Source organism: Eufriesea mexicana, unplaced genomic scaffold, assembly GCF_001483705.2.
Source record: "Eufriesea mexicana isolate 0111107269 unplaced genomic scaffold, ASM148370v2 scaffold605, whole genome shotgun sequence".
NCBI lineage: Eukaryota > Metazoa > Arthropoda > Insecta > Hymenoptera > Apidae > Eufriesea > Eufriesea mexicana.
Window position 1 is genome coordinate 545,965 of NW_016908762.1, and position 12,372 is coordinate 558,336.

Genomic DNA, 12,372 nt, shown 5'->3' on the forward strand with positions numbered 1-12,372 from the left:
AAGGAATTTCCATTCCATTCCATAAGAGTTTATAAAATACGAATGAGCGTACTATACTTGCGACTGTAGGATAGATCGCGAGCGAAGAGACTTACAGCTAAACTTAATTAAACATTCTGAATAATGCAACGTCGAGAAAGGATTACAATCGTACATGGATTACTCTAATTCAAAGACAAAGAAGAAACGATAGATCTCTGTTAAGAGTTAGTAAGCTAAACATCCTGCTCGATAATAGACGGCTAAATCGCTCATTTCTAATTTGTAACAAACCGATCTTAATCCGTAATAGCATAAGGATTCGCTGGAATTTTAATTGATCTTGCGATCGTCGCTGCGATTGTTGGTACTGTTATCTTTATCGAATTTGTCGAGGATGTCGAGATGAAGGAACGAGCCGACGATTGAGCGGGCCGTGGAGGCCGCCCGACCGATGCCACCCTCCATCGAACTCGTGCCGCTGCTTTTCGAGATTTTAACGGGTTTCGTCTCCGCCCAAATGTTCACGGCGAATTTCAATTCCGCTACCAGAGCCTCCAACGGTGTAACCTGCAATAATGCCACCGAAATTCGTCAAGATCGTTCCTTAATTCCAATTCGTTGCCGCTTTGGCGACAAAATATAAACTCTCTACGATTGCACGCTTCTATCTCGATGGATTTTCCTCGAATTAAACCAGAGAGAGAGAGAGAGAGAGAGAGAGAGAGAAAAGAAGAGAAGAATCTAAGCAAGGAGTAAAAGTTGGCGGCTATGATTTGTCATTTTCCCGGAGAAGAATGTAAAGACTGTCTTTACGAGGAAGAATTATTCCTACGCCCTCAGATGCACGCGACGCGGTGGAAAATTTATCACTGGTTTCAGGGTAAAAGAGATAGAAGGGTGAGATAACGGCCTCTAGTGGAAGGAAGGGACCACGAAGGAGGCTCACCTTCTCCTTTACAGCGACCTTTCGTACATTCCACAGGAATTCAAAGACGGCGATGACGAACGAGCCGCAACATCCGATCAGGAGGACCAAGAAAACACCACCGACGTTGGCCAACCCTAATTCGCTCGACACTGTTGGCTCCTGGTCGACCTTCGAGCACAATCCACCGCCGCGTTCCTCCCACCATTTCTTCTTCAGGTCCTGGAGCAACCCTTTTTCTTGCAGCATCAGTATCGCGCCGCTGATGGGCGTCCTATACGGGGAATCTACGGGGAAACGTTCATATTTCACGGATCCCTGTCGGCGTGGCTAGAGTAAAATTGAACGATCGTTCGACTCACTTCGTGGAAGGGCGATACCGTATCCCTTGTTATCGATAAGACCTCCGACCTTATCGAGATCACAGTTCCTTTCCATTCTATATTCGATCGTGGTGGACTCCATGAGAAAAGCGTAGTCACGTTTCTTCAACACTCGATCCACGCCCTCGTCGTTGCTTTTCGTGAACACGCTCGGCCTGGCTTCCATCATGGCGGCCCACATGCGTTGGTAGGTCGAGTAATTGGAATCCTACGATAGGAAAACGTCGTCAGAATTCAAATCTACAACACGGTTTCGATAGACGCAAACTTACCCTGAAGAAGGCGGACGTGGATCCACCGTCTACTGCTCCGTACTTGACCTTCGTCTGTTTAGCGAGATCTTCGACGCCCTTAATTGGGTTGTCCATTTTGTCGACGGTCAAAAAGGCGGCCAAGTTGGCGGTGTAGGAGGAGACCATAATCAGCGTAAAGAACCACCACATGCCAGCCACCATCCGGATGGAAGGTGCCCTAAGTGGAAAAGATAGAAAGATAGAGGGCTGTTGGAGAGTTGGAGGGAATCGAAGTACGTCGCTATTAGATCCGGCGAAATTGGAACTGGTTGAAACGGATAGCTTCGACTCGGAGTTGGTCAAAGCGAATTTATGTTAGCCGAAGCTGGTCGAAGCGGATCGATAGGAATTGGACGCGGTCCAGATCGGATCTATGCGGGCTGCGGCTTATCTGCGCGAATCGATGCCGGTCGCGGGACGTACCTCGCTCCTCGATCAATCGAAAAATCGCGTAAACCCACGAAGATGTCATACCGAAAACGATTCATGCTCGAACGGCCGTCGTGTTCATCCATACCGTGATTTGCTTTATTCTCGGAGAGATGATTTTCGCAGATCGGACAGCGGGGCTTGGCGCAACGAGAGATCCGTCTACGGTTTACCTAATCGCGATCTACGTCGGCCGGATAAATGGTCCGGTACTCGAGGGCCGAGTGGATGGAGCATCTCGACGCGACACGCGGCAGCGCAGAAGCGGAGACGAGACGGCGTACGCCGCGTTTTCCTAATTAAGCGCAAGCTAAAGAGCCGCGTATGCAAATGACGCCTGTTTGCGAAGCACGGTGTGTGTGTGTGTGTGTGCGCGGATATTCCGTGTCGCGCGAGCATGCACAGGACGCCGAGTAAACAGAAACAAAGGACATTGTTTCCTCGCGGGCTCGTCCCTTCGCCGACAAATGGATCGCGATTAAATAGCCGCCGCGTGAAGTCGATATACCGCTACCGAGCAGAGTACGTTTCCACGAAATAAAGGATTTTTCCGCTCGATTCGTGGTTGCTTAACGACCAAAAACGCAACTACGTTGCTATTGCAGGGTTAATAAATAACCAATGACATAATCAACGATTCACGCGGAACGTTCGTTGCCCTATCTTCGTTTACAATATTCTCATTTCCTATTACTGTTCGCGAGATTCGAATATTTTCTCCAAAAGATTCCACCGAGTCCGAAAAATGTACGCGAAATTTAGAAAGCTGCTTTTAAACCGACCCACCCGCTTCGGAGCAGATAAAGAGCACGATCGACGCCTTCTAGAGCGCAACTGCGTTCATGCATTATTAACGCTAGCAAGGATCTCAGTCCTGCATCGCGTGTCGCGGCGAGTAGCGCAGGTAGAGGAAAAGACACTCGAATATTACATGCAAATCACGACTATCCGTGGCACCTTCGCGCAGCATAAGCAAGCGGCTAGGAAGCAGTTACGGAGATCCGCCGTTGTTAGCCGTCACCATCAGCGTCGTCACCGTCGTCACCGTCGTCGTCGTCGTCTTTGGTCGGAACGTCGTCAGTATGTAGCGAGCAAACACGCGCGACGTTACGAGCGGAGAGTTAGCGCCGCGTCGGCGCTAATAAGTGGGAAGCCGCCTCAAATATGTCCGGCAAACAGCGGCTCGTTAAGCTTAATTGTCGTGAAAAAAAGAGGATGGCCGGGGCCGCGAGAACGCTAAGGGGGAGGGGAGGGGGGCGAGGGGGCAAAAAAGCGCCGCGTCTGCTTTTGGCACCGTCTCTGTAGACTTTCCTGCAAACGATCCGCGATATTTTATTTCCTTAAACAGAATAACGAGATCGCGCGGCAACAAGATTTTCGTTCCCCTTCAACGCGAGCAGACGCCTCGACGCGGAATGTCCGAGAACGTGGTATCGGGTCGTAGGAGATTTTAAATGACGTACCGTGATTTAATATGCAGCCGGGTCGCGGTGTGTTCGTTTATCCGTTTATCGAGTTTCACGGATGGAGATTGTGGATTTAATAAGAGAATACCCGTAGACAGGGAATAAAGCGTAATTTTGTTACGTATCTGGAAAGTTTGTACCTTTCGCCCGTGTAACGCTGTCCTCGTCTACTTAAGCCGGACTCGGGGGCATTTTAGATATTCCTTAATTAAATTTGGTTATTAAACTTTAATTTTGCGTAATCCTAATGGCGTATACAACGCGGACCGCGTCGGTGGCATCGTTGCAAGAAATTCCGTCTGCTCGCTTGGGAGTGGTTTATTTAAAAATATTATAATTCACCCGAAAAAATTCCTGTCAATCCTGCTTAATACGTTGAAACTTGTTAAATACGTCGAAACGTACGTGCTACGTTGAAACTTTGAAACAAAAATCTCCCACGGAGTATGCTGAAATTTATTTCTCTCGGATGATTCATTTTACACCGATTGTTAATTAATAAACCAACCGAGACTCGTTTACCAGAACTACGGTAATTCCCACATATGCAATTGTATAAGGCGAAACAGGCACGGTTGCATCTCTTTACGGCGGTGTTGCGGTTTCTGTTTCGCGATTATCGCGCGGCTTTGCATGCACGTAAGGCGGGCTGCGGTGGCATAGGTGCTTTGTTAAGTTCACCGCTTCGAACTTACTTGGGAAGTATATCAGAGCCTTGTTGCATGATAGAGCCAACGGTAAGCCACATGGAGTTTTTCACCTGCAAACGATCCGCGATATTTTATTTCCTTAAACAGAATAACGAGATCGCGCGGCAACAAGATTTTCGTTCCCCTTCAACGCGAGCAGACGCCTCGACGCGGAATGTCCGAGAACGTGGTATCGGGTCGTAGGAGATTTTAAATGACGTACCGTGATTTAATATGCAGCCGGGTCGCGGTGTGTTCGTTTATCCGTTTATCGAGTTTCACGGATGGAGATTGTGGATTTAATAAGAGAATACCCGTAGACAGGGAATAAAGCGTAATTTTGTTACGTATCTGGAAAGTTTGTACCTTTCGCCCGTGTAACGCTGTCCTCGTCTACTTAAGCCGGACTCGGGGGCATTTTAGATATTCCTTAATTAAATTTGGTTATTAAACTTTAATTTTGCGTAATCCTAATGGCGTATACAACGCGGACCGCGTCGGTGGCATCGTTGCAAGAAATTCCGTCTGCTCGCTTGGGAGTGGTTTATTTAAAAATATTATAATTCACCCGAAAAAATTCCTGTCAATCCTGCTTAATACGTTGAAACTTGTTAAATACGTCGAAACGTACGTGCTACGTTGAAACTTTGAAACAAAAATCTCCCACGGAGTATGCTGAAATTTATTTCTCTCGGATGATTCATTTTACACCGATTGTTAATTAATAAACCAACCGAGACTCGTTTACCAGAACTACGGTAATTCCCACATATGCAATTGTATAAGGCGAAACAGGCACGGTTGCATCTCTTTACGGCGGTGTTGCGGTTTCTGTTTCGCGATTATCGCGCGGCTTTGCATGCACGTAAGGCGGGCTGCGGTGGCATAGGTGCTTTGTTAAGTTCACCGCTTCGAACTTACTTGGGAAGTATATCAGAGCCTTGTTGCATGATAGAGCCAACGGTAAGCCACATGGAGTTTTTCAGGTCGAAACTATTTTCCAATTCCTCCGGGTCTGGATTGCACGGATGCGGATTGTCCCATTCGCCAGGCGCCATTCTGAAAGCAGACCTTCCCTTAAGCATCCTGTGCCCTCCTCCTTCGATAGGTTCTCGCGGACTTAATTTTACGACGTCTTTGCAGGGCTCAGTGGAATTTTTTTCTATCCCGAAAAGGGAAACTTCTCCGACGTAAGCTGCCAGCTTTCTCGGTAGTTTTCTTTAAAACCTCACCTAGCTTGCAGGAACAGCATTATCGAAACTGCTAAGAAAGCAGTCGCCATGTAAATCCAGACGTCGGTTGACAACGGTGACAGGAAGGAGAACAGATCCGGCTCCTTCTCCTCCGGTTTTCTGGATAAAATGCTGATACCTGATTTGGACACATCGGATGAAATAGCAATGTCGCGAGATTTATCGCGAAAATGGGACGGGATAAGGAATTAGCGATGGCGTACCTAGGTTCATGAATGGCATCGTGAAATCGACCGCGCTTTCACGCTCGTACGTGATTGTCAGGTCGCAAATTGCTAAATCCGCGTCCTGAAAACCGGTCGTATATCTTTATCTCGATTGTTTCTTCTCTTAAATTTAAATATAATCCCAGTTCAACTTATTACGTTAGCGCGATATTTATATCAATTTATGAAAAGATATTACTTTTTAACCGGAGAACGTTGATACGTGGAAAATGATAAATTTAGCACATCAGTCGGTACAGGAATTCACTGGTCACCGTGCGACCAGGCTCGAAAGTGACGCGAGCTATTTAGATCTTGGAAATCTCGTTTGAGCCGCGTTTAATTAAATCCCGCGTGCTTACAAACAATTACGTACACGATCCAGTAAACGTCTGATTAAACCGTTCCACTGCTTTGTTTCCTTGTCGTACGTGCCGTATTTACCGTCTGGCACTAATTCGAACTCATATTTAAAATTCAGCAGCTTGGCAATCTCCTCGATGAGATCAATGCAGAAGCCCTCGTACCGCGTTTGCTCGATCAGTATACCTCGAGTTGCGCTATCCGTCACTTCCATTACGTACGGCGGGCCCTGATGATTTATCATTAATTAGTACCGATTATTAATACATTCACCCTTTTCACCCCTGGTTCCTCGTTCCTTGTTAAAAACCAGACTATCGTCACCGGAATTTCCATATTTACTTCCTAAATTTACTTCCACTCGATCCCTGTTTCGGCCGAGCTCATCAAGCCTGCAACGATACCTCGATCAATTAACTGTATCGTAAACAAAGCGTCCCTATTGGTCCTCAAACAGACGTAATTATCGATACTCCGGCAATGAGGATATTCTGGTAATTACAAGTAGCAGGGAGGGTAGAGAAATGCTCACTAGTTTGGTACTGATCTTGAACTTCTTCTGCTCGATGGATTTGTACAAGTAATTCTCGCGTTCCTGTTCGCTGTCGATCGAGTGAAGACCATCCGGATCCCAGTACCCTGTTTGCACGCTTTCTCCTTCTCTCACGTCCATGATTCGCACGTTGAAGAACTGCCGTCGACCATTTTCGTCTATCGTTATCGGCCCTGTGATCTTCCCTTGATTCGATAGCTACGAGAAAGACATGTTTCGTCAGATTCGATCCTTTATCGCGGAATTCTCATTTCTTCGTTCGCGTGGAACGTTAAAAGAGGTTCGGACGAGGGTTAGATATAGTCGGTAATATTCGCTACTCGTGACCTGGAGAACCGGAAAGGTCGCGGTGTTTAGACCGCGAGGAAAGTAGGTGAGAGCCTTTACCTCGCGCATCAGGTTGGTAATGTTGGGACCTGCGCTGTATTTCTCCTCGTTTTCACAAGAGAGCGGTACCGGGTCAATAGTTACAGACGCGTTGCTGTCCTTGTTCCTTGCGTTCAAGGCCTCCAATGCGTTGTACACCAGGAAGACTGCATCGTACAGCACTGCCGACTCCACCTTTTGCAGAAGAAAGTACAAGATATCAGTAAAAGATATCCCCCTTCCATAGAACACGATTTTATTATAAAATTATCGATATTTTGTTACCTTCGCAACAATTCTTACTGGATCTGACATGTCGGCAGGGAAACTGCCGTTGAAAAGCTAACGTTCGAGAACGATAGTTAAGAAATCAGTGCAGGACACGCGACCTACATCGTGCCACAATTCCAACGAAATAGCTGTAGAAAACTATCTTGCAAACGTGCAAACAATTATTCCGAGGGAAACTGTAACCCGAAGGGGGACTTGCCGGATCACCTTCCCAGAACTACGTCCGCCACAGAGGAATTCCTTTATTTAAAATGCAGGAACATCGCGATTACCTCTGCAACTGGGAGGAAACTCAGCAACGAACAGTTACGCTAATTTCTCGGAACGGCGAGAAAATTCCAACGAGCAAGGGTTTTACAGCTTCAGGAAAGAATCTCGGCCATCGGACATGCACCGCAATCTTGTAATTCAGCGAGTTCGTTCGGGACCGGTAACACGCTCGCGACGATCCGTTGTAACGAGAGACGAAAACGTTTAAAGCCGTGCAATTTCGGAAAATTATGAAAGAACGCGGCGTTCGCGCAGAAGCGGAAAGGGAAACGCGGCGATATTGCTCGCGTGTACGGGCAGCAACCCTCTATCCGGCAAGGGTTGGCGATACAAAAGCGAATCGGCGGAGGCTAATGAAAGGAAAATTAAGCCAGCCGTCAGCTGCTCGCAAGTGCCGTGTCGCGGGTAGATTTTCCGGAAAACGGAAGGCCTCGTGTTGCATCCTCGAAGCGGAGCGCGCGAGGCTCCATTATACCGCGGAGTTAATGAAGAAATTACCTTGAACCACGGCGTCCGGTGGCGTCGCGTTTAGGCGATCTTTCCGGCTCGTGAAAAACGACGTAACCGAATGGTACGTTCAACCGACTCAAAAATCGTACGTGAACATTGGGAAAATCTAACCCAGTGTCTTATTTCTTTTGTTTCGCTGTTTCTCGGTTTTCCGAATACGTAACGCGTGTAGCATCTACGAATCTATGAATACAGATGCCACGGTCTATGAATATTACACGCGAATGTAGGAACAAACGTGGGGAAAGAGGAAGATAGGTATCGGGAAATTGATTATACGCATATTGTAAAGAAAGTGGCAAAGTCGAGCGACGAAAGAGATAATATCGAATGCAGAATTTTTAATTAAAAGTTTCAGGTAGGTTCACTGCTAAGTAGAGATTAATGGGAAAGTGCGAGGGTGATAATGTTCGTAAGTAGTTCATGTAATGGAAAATACGTCGCGAATTTTTGACAGTGTCATTAATTCATCGCGGCAACCGTGCACTTTATGAGTATAAATTTTCAGAAGAGTTTCGCGTTACATCGATTAAAAAGATATTAAACGCCGTTTAATCCGCGAATTCTGGGACCTCGGGGAAACATTCTTGAGAGATTGCTGCGAAGCTACTTAAACATCGACAGTGCCAATTTCACGAAACCCAGTTTGTACTCTACATTCATGGAATACCGAAAATACTGACACCTGAAATATTCCTTCGCGAGGCAGGATTGACTGTCAAACATATCGACGTTTATCAAACCGATAGCTCAAAAATATTAACACTTGGACATTTCGTTTGGGATCTAGACGAATATCTCGATTACCGAGAAAGGAAAGATACAAACTGCTTCGCTGAATTAAAAATATCCGAAGCGAATCTACCGAGCGAAATTAAAGTTGCTCTGAAAGGAAGGGAAAAATTCGATTAGAAGATTAATTTTTCATACTCACCCAGTTAATCCCTTCCACGTCATTTTCTCGCAAACTGAGTCCAGTAATATTGGTGGTTGTTTTATTTCTCACCTCCCACATGGGAATTTTCGTCGAGTCCTGTAATTTATGAACCGAGTATAAACAACAGAGTGAAAAGATAATATATGAAATACAGATAATTTCGTACACCGTAACGCGAAAAAAGGATCTCAAGGATAAAGGACATCGATAGATCGAGGTACCCAGTCAGATATCTGACGGAAACTAGCCTAACGAGTCAACGTAAATTATTTTTCACTCGTTTTCACGTTTCAGACTACCTCTGCCTCTTTTACCGTCCAACAATGGTAGCCCGGGTAATTACATCGCGGATTCACCCCGCGTACACGAGCCCAGTTTTGTCCAGGACATAATTTTGAAATTACCAATTGCCAGCCGCGCCCCGTTCCTATTTGGCAACGGAGCCAAACTTTCCGACCGTGCGTCATCCATCTTGGATGCTTCTCCGAATTCACGCGGCCCTCCGAAAAACCGATCCGTCACTGTGTACACGCGTCTCAACGGACCCGACCCGATTCAACGGGGAGCAACCAATACACCGGCAACCGTGAAACTTGGAATCTTAAGCGGACCAGCGTTTGAAGGGTCGTTCGCCTTGCTCCCTCGTTGTCTCGGTGCAACAAGCGGGAAATAACTTGGAAACTCCGCGCTAACTATAAGAAGTGTATCTGCAAACGGAGGCCAGACGGATCGCGGAAGTGCGTTGCCGGTTCGTCGACTGACTGGCTGTTTCTTCGTAATTTTTATCCCAACAGCCGCGGAATCGGAGTAAACGGCTCGGAGCGTTGCCTGTTCCTCGGATGCCCGAGTGATCGGGTATGTAGGTCGGAGATCGGATGCTGCGGATACAGATGGCAAGTATTTGTTTCGGGTGCACTTGTATCGGAAGGAGCAGCGTATAAAATAAATTGGGGCGCGTGTAACATGGACGTCCGTAGACCTGGTGGGCGTGTGTTCCGCGTCTGCGGAATGTCCAAATTCCATTCGGATAAATTTAGTCCGCCTCTGAACCTTCGCAGAGGGAACGATATAAAAATGAAATAAATAAAACGAGAAAACGAATTTCCACCGTTGAAAGTAGAAACTTGATAAACGCGCATTATAACAATGGCTTCTTGTTACCCTAATTTCGAATCTATTGTCCCGTCGTCGAACTATCTTCGATTGCGCGTTGCACTTCGAAGGTAGCCATACGATGTTTGTACTTTTCGACGTAATAGTCGTTCGGCGAATAACTTGGCCGACGAAAAAGTTCTGAGAGTCCATTAATCGTAGGCGGTGAGAGAACAAATACGTCGTTTGCCAAGTACATTTGCCGCACCAGCGTGCACAAGCCTTCCCTTGTCGCTGGAACTATAATTAGAACATATTTGCTGACACGGAAAGGTCGACCCTGAGGAGCGGCAGTTGTTCAGGGTTATCGAAATCGCGGCATCGGGGCGGCGGAAACAGTGACGTTGACGTGGGTCCACTCGGTGTCTAGGGTTTGGCTCTAGTGCCGTTCAACGAGGCGACTTCCACGAATTTCTCGACAGCCCGGACAAATATAGATGCATCGTGAAATTTCTCACGAATTCATACGACACGGCACGCCTTCTACCACCCGCCGGGCCTCGCCTCCTGTGTACACGGACAAATTTCGTTATTTGCGAACGACGAGAGGAGAGTCCAAACAACTTCCGTCGAATTCCCGGCGTAATCAAGGCGCCCCTACCTCGCTTTACGACAATTTCCAGGCGAATCCGTTCCAAGAGATCATCTGCCGAGAGATTTCAAAGTCATCGGTATTTATCTAAAAGCAATCCGGCTTCGCGAAGGTAATCAGGATCTCGCGCTCGAGAGTCGCGAAAATCTCTTCGGGTATGCACGAATCGAGTATTCTATTATATCAAATCCGATAGAGGCGAGCCTTACACGCGAAATGTCCCATAGTACGCGAGACCCGCTTCGGGGATGGATTCTGCACACACCTGTTTACCTTTACAAGACGTGTTCGAAATTACCTATGACGTACTACGTGAGAGAACTGTACAAGGCCCGCACGAAATTCGAACAGAACTCGGACGGATGGAACCGGTAATGATCGGTCTACGATAAAACGTCTGTGGACCTGTGTTGGCCGCAACGGGACACCGCTTTGCTATTCGTCGATAAAGACCAGGAGACCGGAAATTTGTCCGCGTAAATAACCGTCGAAAAGTCGCATCTCGGGGGTGAAGTAACATCTGCCAACGACGTGGACCTTTTTCAAACATACCCCCCAAATGGACACCAAACCTGTGTTGGCCGCAACGGGACACCGCTTTGCTATTCGTCGATAAATACCAGGAGACCGGAAATTTGTCCGCGTAAATAACCGTCGAAAAGTCGCATCTCGGGGGGTGAAGTAACATCTGCCAACGACGTGGACCTTTTTCAAACATACCCCCCAAATGGACACCTCGTTCGTTCCTCCAGCACTCGAACCGGCCCGTAAATCGTTGAAGTTCACGACTTCTGTTGAAACTTCGCATTGTCTTCGCGTATATGGGCGCTTCGCCGCGACAAAGGGGGCGCTTCGGTGCGTCACCCTGAGGACGTCGCGTTGTTCCTCCTCGAAATAAAAAGCGAAGGAAATGGAGACGAAGGCGAAGGAGGAGGAGGAGAAGAGCGAGGGAAAAATAAAAACGGGAGAAACGATACGCCTTTCGCGAAAACCCTCGACGCATCGCGAACGTCGTTATTTATGGAGGTATTGTTACGTGCTCGGTGGTAATGCGTCATAAAAAGCGGATTCCGGGGGCGATGGCGAGCGGAGGAATGTTCAGACGGCACGCCATTACCGGCGTATCGCTGAAAACAATTACTCGCGGCAATTTATGGGTTCGTTTAATAAAAAGCCTGGCAATTGTAACCGGCTAATGCAGTTACTACGCCAGGGGGTGAACGTGACCGCGACGCGTTCCATGGATTTATTAATGAAATTCCGTTGGGAAGGTAGCCGCCGGGAAAGCCGCGACCGGTTCACGGTTATCCCTGATACCGGTGGCCGCTGCTGAGAAAATTCCGCGGCGGGTTAATCGCGAAACTGTTTCGAAACGCGACGAATCTGGAATCACGGACCAGAGAGCTGGGAACATTGACGATTGCCGCGAATCGGGGTTGAGATATAGCTGTTGGTCACGCGCGAGTAGGTACTTGCCACGGTTGGCAAGGAGGGTCCCAGGAACGCGGGTGAATTTCGCTTCACTTCCGAATTTCTGATTTACAGTAATGGAGATCTCGGAGAAAATTATGGAGCGAGTCTGCATAACGCGGGGTTTCCAACTTCACGAGTGTTTGTAATTTTCATGGACATATTCGATCCGCGAGATGGATGCGTCCCGGCTTTGAAAGAATTATGCGGAGAAGTCGAAGCAACGCTCTGTAGAGTCTATC

At 47.4% G+C, this 12,372-nt stretch overlaps 1 protein-coding gene across 3 annotated transcripts in view; it reads right to left on the reverse strand.

Moving 5' to 3' along the window:
- Nucleotides 1–245: 245 nt before the first annotated feature.
- Nucleotides 246–12,372, reverse strand: part of LOC108546084 (glutamate receptor ionotropic, kainate 2) — a 54,161-nt gene continuing 42,034 nt past the window's right edge. For all 3 annotated transcript variants that reach the window (XM_017898011.1, XM_017898012.1, XM_017898010.1), the window contains 11 exons: nucleotides 8,914–9,012; nucleotides 6,930–7,103; nucleotides 6,522–6,740; nucleotides 6,003–6,218; nucleotides 5,624–5,708; nucleotides 5,400–5,538; nucleotides 5,089–5,226; nucleotides 1,563–1,761; nucleotides 1,270–1,498; nucleotides 929–1,194; nucleotides 246–549 (listed from right to left, as the gene is read on the reverse strand). In XM_017898011.1, coding sequence (XP_017753500.1) covers nucleotides 313–549; nucleotides 929–1,194; nucleotides 1,270–1,498; nucleotides 1,563–1,761; nucleotides 5,089–5,226; nucleotides 5,400–5,538; nucleotides 5,624–5,708; nucleotides 6,003–6,218; nucleotides 6,522–6,740; nucleotides 6,930–7,103; nucleotides 8,914–9,012 — 2,001 coding nt within the window. In that variant the 3' untranslated portion in view covers nucleotides 246–312. The remainder of the gene's footprint in view (nucleotides 550–928; nucleotides 1,195–1,269; nucleotides 1,499–1,562; nucleotides 1,762–5,088; nucleotides 5,227–5,399; nucleotides 5,539–5,623; nucleotides 5,709–6,002; nucleotides 6,219–6,521; nucleotides 6,741–6,929; nucleotides 7,104–8,913; nucleotides 9,013–12,372) is intronic.